The sequence below is a fragment of the Urocitellus parryii genome, chromosome 7 (assembly GCF_045843805.1).
Source record: "Urocitellus parryii isolate mUroPar1 chromosome 7, mUroPar1.hap1, whole genome shotgun sequence".
NCBI classification, from domain to species: Eukaryota; Metazoa; Chordata; class Mammalia; order Rodentia; family Sciuridae; genus Urocitellus; species Urocitellus parryii.
Window position 1 is genome coordinate 130,441,140 of NC_135537.1, and position 6,683 is coordinate 130,447,822.

Genomic DNA, 6,683 nt, shown 5'->3' on the forward strand with positions numbered 1-6,683 from the left:
GCAAGGACAGAAGGTCCCAGGTTTCAATGTGCAATGGGAACAAGCATTGTTTATTCCCCAAATTATGTGATGGGCAGCTTCAGGCACCTTGACAACACAGCTTTTGGGGGCAGCTGTTTAGCAGAGAACATGGGCATGGAGAACAAGAGTACAAGGGTGTGTGGGGACAGTGAGCTTTGGAATCGAAGTGGGCAAGACCTCTCAGATGGTCACACTGTTTTCCACCATGCTGGGTTGAAGGTATTCATAGGGAAGTTCCAAGCCTGCATTCCGGGCCTTAATCTCCCTGTCCATGACAGCCAGCTCCTCCTGGAATTGCTGCAGCACAGCCTGGGCCCCAGGGCCTGAGAAATATTTCTCCTTATGCTGCCCCAAGGCCACCTGAGAAGAGAACAGGATGGCTCAGCTCCTTGGGCCTCTCAGCCAAGACTACTGCCCCTCCCTCTAGCTGTCTCCTCCCCCAGAACCCAGGCATCTGTTTCTAACCATGACTGGCTGACGTCTGCCAAGGAACTTGATGAACGTCTTCTGCATATGGGCCTGGTGGAGATCAGGCAGTGAGTCTACTATATCCTTCTCTGTCACAGCCTTGGATATGGGTGGAGGCTTCCTCATGGTGCATGGGCCATTAGGGATCCAGGTGTACCAGTCTAGCTACAGATAGAAGAGCCACTCAGAAACCCAGGTTAATGGCCCAGGCATTTAACTCCCCTCATATTCTAATCCCAGGAGTCCCTGGGGCATGATCCCACAGGTTACCTGTCCCAGGTGGGCCAAAGCATGCTGACCAGTGCATGTGAAGATACACATAGTAACAAAGTGGCAGAGTTGATCCAGGGACTCCAAGGAGAGGGGGAACCTGGGTGAAATGAGAATGAGAGAATTTGAGACCAGGGCATGAGGCAGATATTTGGACCTGAGGGAAAGATATTCAGAGATACATTAAAGAATTTCCTATGGACCTGGACTCTGAATTCTATGATTCACATAAAATGTGAACTCAAATAGGATATACTTGGGATAAACCTTAGAGCTATGGGGGAAAGAGTAGAAACAAGTAAGAAAAAATATCTAACAGAAGTCATGTATCTGATTTTGGAGAAAGTTCTTCATGCATAAGGAGTAAAAGAGTATATGAGAGGATGATAAAGGAAAAGAACTGGGAAAATCAGGAGTGATCATTAAGATTTCTGGATACTGTGGAAAAGTCCAGGGAATTCTCAGGGTCCTCAAGAAAGGGTGTCTTATGGTGTTGTGAGGCAGGGAAAGTTGACAGGTGGGTGGGTGTTGACACAGGTTACTGGGGAGGATCCAGGCCTTACCCCCGGTCCTGGGCACCCTGCAGTCCAGTTTCAGTGATCTCTCTGCACCAAGCCTGCAGCTCTGAATCTTGCTTCACGGCTTTATCACTCTTATAGAAGAGTCCCACCATCCCATGCACATACCTGTTCCGCAGGGAAAAGGTTGTTGTGACTCAGCCAGCCAACGGAGGACCTTCTGTACCTGTGGTCCCCCCTCGTTCTATCACTCTCTGTATCACCCTCACCTACTGATGATTTCCCACAGCCTGAGGGCATCCTGGCCATAGAGAGAAGATTTCACATCCAGGAGCCCACGGTCAGCCAGGTCATCAGGAGGGCAGAAGGAACGGTAAGTCAAACAAGCTGTGGCTCTCTGGAGAATGTCCACATGGCCTCCACTACCTGTACTCACCACCTGAGGACAAACCTAGTATTAGCCAAACCAGGTGAAAAAGCGAGGGAGATTTAGGGCCAGAAGACTCTTCAGGTATGAGACAGATTAGGGAGAGGCCTTTAGTAGAGAAAGCAGATCATGGGGGAAAAATGAAAGAGGGATATAAACCTTGGGATTCTTCCAACATCGAACCTTCCTCCCTCTTCATCCATCCCTTTCCATACCAGATCAAAAATTCCATATTCAGAGACAAGATTATTCCGGGCCAGGATGTTGATCTCCATGGTATAGCGAAAGTGGGGGATCAGGAGCTAATGGTAGAGAAAAGAAATGGAAAGCAATCAAAAAGAAATGGAACGCTCCCAGGGTCCATGTCTTTCGAAGAGTCATGTGTTGTCTCGACTTTCTCACCTCACAGTTTCCGCTCAGCCCACACCAATCAGGTTTCTTGCACCTCTGCTTCCCTGAATAGCATTTTTCAGTGTATTAACCACTGACTTCCATGTTGACAAACCCAGATATGCCTTCTCTTTAACCATGTGGGCTTCTCAACAGCATCAGAAACATATAATCCTACCTCCCTGTTGAAACCCTGTCCTCTGACGGCCATGAGTTACACACTTTTCTTTTTTTGTTTCCCCCCACCTCAGTGGCTGACCCTTCTCTTGCTACTTTTCTCACTCTACTTCTTCCTCTGAGGAGTTTCTAAAGGTTGAAGTAATCTAGAATTATATCCTGGGTGAAATGTTCTGCTGTGGCTACAAACCACAGAGAATCTTCCCTAGTATGATGGCTTTAGAGACTTCTGTTTCCTAATAACCCTAAAATCTATATCTTCAATTTTTCCAGGAATTCCAGGCTCATATATCCATTGCCCTCCTGACATTTTCAAATGAATGGCTACCGGGATTGGAAACCTTGCAGGGTCAAAACAGAGCCCTTGCTTCTTCTCCCCACCAAGTAACATGGCTTCCTTGCTTATTTTTTCTCACTTACTTGTTCTATTACACAACACTCCAATCATTCACACCTAACATCCACAATTATCCATGCTCCTTTCATTCCTCTCCTTTACAGATTGGACTTGGATGTCCCCATCCCTTTCTACCCTTGACAACCTCCTCAGTCCAAATGTAAACTCCTTTGTAAAACCTATTCTTACCTTCCCCACCTTATAGCAAGTGTGTGTCCTGGGTATTTCCATAGCAGACTGTGTGTGTGTGTGTGTGTGTGTGTGTGTGTGTGTGTGTGTGCATGCACTCGCATGCACATGAGCTCGCATGCACATGAGCACGCACACATAAACTAAGATTGCTTCTAATATAATATGCTACAAGGTTAAACCCTGGGCCTCAAAGGCTAGGATTGTGAACTATGAACAACAATCAAATGCAGAATGACACAGATGCTAAAATACCTTGTAGATAGGATGCAGACTGGGCAGGCTCCTCATTGTGGCCACAGAAATAACTTCAGCCATAAGATGTCCCCTTAACAGATGTGACTGTAACTGGTGCAGCTGGAAATCAGAGCTACGGACCCATGTCTTGGCTAGGAGCCAGGCCATGGGAGGATCCGAAGGCAGGAAGAGCAGAGGTGGGGGGCATCCATGTCGAGGTGGCTGGAGCTAGAGAAGGAGGGAGAATGGGAGCTAAGAACTATGTATCTAAGTCCCTAAATGGATCAATTCTAAATGGATCAATGTCTAGGAGAAAGACACCTGGGTCCTCTTACCTGGATAACCATGGGTAAGAGTCTTCCATCAGGTTGTAGCTTCAGCATAACCAAAGGGGCTGCCACATATTGTTGCTTAAAAATGATCATGTTAGGTTTGACCCCATCCAGCAGGGTATAATCAGCTTCAAACAGAGATCCAGCCTGTAGGGTCAATGTCAAGGACACAGAAAGGGGTTGGAGTCATTCTGAACCTGCCCTTCTCTCATTTCCCAAGGTGGATCCTTCCTCTATCCATCCAGGCTTTTGCTTTCAGCACCAATCACTTTCCCCAGAACCAAAGGCCCGAATGAAAGTTTTCATGACCAGTGTCTTCCACCAGACTCCAAATTCCCTGAATTGACTCTCCACCATGTGCCACACTCTCAACTATTGTCTTCCTGCTTCCTGGCTTTAGTCAAATGGGGCACAAAATATTTCCTTTATCCCCTCTTTTAAAATGTAAGTCTAGTTCTTCAAGGCTTTGGTCAGTCTTTTTGCTGTTTCTCTTTAGAAGCCCAAGCTCCTCCCTGAGACTGAGGCTCAGGTCCATCTAATTACTTCATTAGAAGAAACCAGGAAGGTGGGGATGGAAGAGAGGAAAGAAAACGAGACACAGGAGGAGATTATACAGATCATGGTTCTCAAGCAGGAGTGATGCCCCCCTCCCCTCAGAACATTTGACAATGTCTAGGGATGCTTTCAGTTGTCACAACTACCAGGACAGAGGATGCTACTGGCTTCTAGAAGGTAAAAGTCAAGGGTTTCTACTAGAATCCCAAAATGCACAGGAGTCCTCTACAGCAAAGAATTATCTGGCTTACAATGTTAATCATGTCAAAGTTGAGAAATTCTAAGTGTACGTGAAAGAGGGTACAGATAGTGGAGGTGAACATGAAAGAGATAAGGGGAGGAAGAGATGGGAGGAATGGGAGGCAAAATGGTAGGGGGATGGCTGGGGTGGTGAAAAGCACAGTACCTGGAGCTCTTTGTTCAGTTGAGTTCGTAACTCTTCCATCCCTGGAGGCAGCACCAGCCGGGCTGGGAGACTCGTAGAACGCCTCAGGAGCATGGGGTTTGCACCATTGAGGAACTGGTATCCAAAGAGGTCATCATCCTTCCAGGAATCACAGACCCGCACTGAGGACGTCAGTTGGGGACATGGTGTGAGCTCCTCATTGCACTGACATCAGTCTTCTACCCTCTATCACCCCTCTTTTGTCAGATCCCCGAGCTGGAATATATATATATATATATATATATATTAGTAGGTTGTGGTAACTGACCTGCCAGGGCAGTCTTTCCACGTGGGAATATTTTTTTGTAATCTTCCAGTCTATGTACGCAATTTGCAAGATCCAATATCTCCTTAATGGCCAAGTTCTTCAACCTGTGTAAAGAATGACATGCAAGAAGAATAAGAAAAATCTCACAGCCTGGGAAGAAAGTGCCCAACCTCAATCCAGCACTCTCTTTTGAGATACTAGGGGATTGAATTCATGGTGCTTTACCACTGAGCTACATCCCAAACCTTTTTATTTTTTTGAGACAGGGTCTTGCTCAGTTGCTGAGGCTAGCCTCAAACTTGTGATTCTCCTGCCTCAGTCTTTGGAGTAATTGGATTACAGGTATGGGCCACCACCCAGACCTGGCACTCACTCTTTTGTTAGAGAGAGGGTGAAATCCAAATCCTTATCCTCTAGAAATCGTTCATTTCTGGGAAGGTCCCTCTGCGTCTTCCCTGCTACAGGCAGGATTAACCCATCCTTCCAGGAGCCCCACCTGGAGGAAGAACATGGAGTCGGGAGTAGGTGGAGCAAGAGGTTTTCCTAACTGTAGTAGGGATCAGAAGCTTTCTGGGACTCACCGATAAGCCTTCCTTCTGTCCTCCAGCTCCTGTTCCCTATATTTCTTAAACAGATTCTGGGGGTCATCACTCACGGACCGGGCTGGGTAAGGGGGAAACAAAAGACAGGCGTCCTCCCTGGAACCCCCCTCACACTCAGCCCCACGGCAGGGCCTTTCCATCAGTTCTCTTCCTGAATCCCATTCTTGCATTTCTTACCTCTGCATCTTTCTCCTCTTTCCCTTTTATATCATAGCATCCCCTATCCCGACCCCCGCTTCCTGGAGGAGTCACACCCTTTACCCAGAGCCCTCACCCGTGCCTTCGGGTAGACAGAGAATCCTATCGTCCTGGATCCAGCTGTAGCAAGGGAAATGGACCTCTCCTTGGGTCCCTGGGCCCTGCACCGTGATCCACTTGCAGAACCAGTCAAAGTTCAACAGGCTTTTGTGCTTGCGCAGCTTCACCAGCAGGAGGCGCCCCAGGTGAAAGGGGACATCGATCTCCAACTCCGTTTTCTGTGGAACAGAACATTCCGCAGAGGCAGGTTATGAGGTCCTTAGCGAGGACAGTGGAGTCTGGATGCTTTCGAGGAAACTTGGCTTTGTTTGTCCCTCGGGGGACACCCAGGGAGAGACCTGAAGCAGGTGGCGGTGGGGAGGAACAGCTAGCTCTGCGGGGCTCCAGCCTCCAGCCTCCAATAGCATCTTCCCTATTCCTTCCACCCAAGCAGAGATACTACTCGATTCTCTCTCTTCTCACTTTCCTTTTTTTCTATCAGGCACCCAACCCTCGCACCATCTCATTCCCTGGCCCAGCTTCCCCTTGCTTCTGGCCTGGGGCTCCAGAACGTGCGGGCTGCTCCTCCTCGCCCTGGCTCCCAGGCTCTGCACTCACCTTTCCCCGCAATGGCCTTAGCAGCTTCCCCAGGTCCGCCTCCCCGTGCTCGCCTACTAGCCACAGCTGCACCAGGTTGGTGGAGCCCGCCAAGAGCGAGTCCCCGGTGGCGACGCGGATCACATACTTGCCCATCTTGCCTGAACCAGGACAGGAACCTGGAAGAAAGTCAGCACTTAAGAGGATCTGAGACCCAGCTCCCAAGGCACCACACCCAGAGGAAAGCCCTATTGTGTGTGGGTTGAAAGGGCTCCTCCTCTCACCTCTCCCACTCAGATGCAGGTATCTGTTTCACTATAGTCTCTGCACCCAGGGTTTCTCCCAGCTCTCCTAGAAGTACAATGTTACCTTGCAAGCACTCCCTAACGCCCAGCCACGCAGAAGATGACAGCTAAATACTAGAATCACCCCCCAACCTAATTTTGATGTGAAAAATCAATGAGAAAGCAATGGATCTTACAGAAGAGAGAGAGAGAGAGAGAGAGAGAGAGAGAGAGAGAGAGAGAGAGAGAATCTTGAAGTGTGGGAATGT

General features: G+C 48.5%; 1 protein-coding gene across 2 annotated transcripts; it reads right to left on the reverse strand.

The window, feature by feature from the left end:
* Positions 1-201: 201 nt before the first annotated feature.
* On the reverse strand, positions 202-6,286 carry LOC144255813 (polyunsaturated fatty acid (12S)/(13S)-lipoxygenase, epidermal-type-like). 2 transcript variants are annotated; one of them, XM_077800756.1, is made up of 14 exons: positions 6,152-6,286; positions 5,571-5,772; positions 5,276-5,357; positions 5,068-5,190; positions 4,695-4,798; positions 4,388-4,548; positions 3,430-3,573; positions 3,113-3,322; positions 1,920-2,006; positions 1,547-1,716; positions 1,323-1,445; positions 760-859; positions 487-654; positions 202-381 (listed from the first exon to the last, which is right to left on the reverse strand). In XM_077800756.1, the coding sequence occupies exons 1-14, from the start codon at positions 6,284-6,286 to the stop codon at positions 202-204; spliced, it is 1,989 nt and encodes a 662-aa protein (XP_077656882.1). The 2 variants fall into 2 exon arrangements, with proteins under 2 accessions (XP_077656882.1, XP_077656883.1); XM_077800757.1 differs by having other exon boundaries at positions 5,276-5,344; positions 5,558-5,772.
* Between the last annotated feature and the right edge of the window lie 397 nt (positions 6,287-6,683).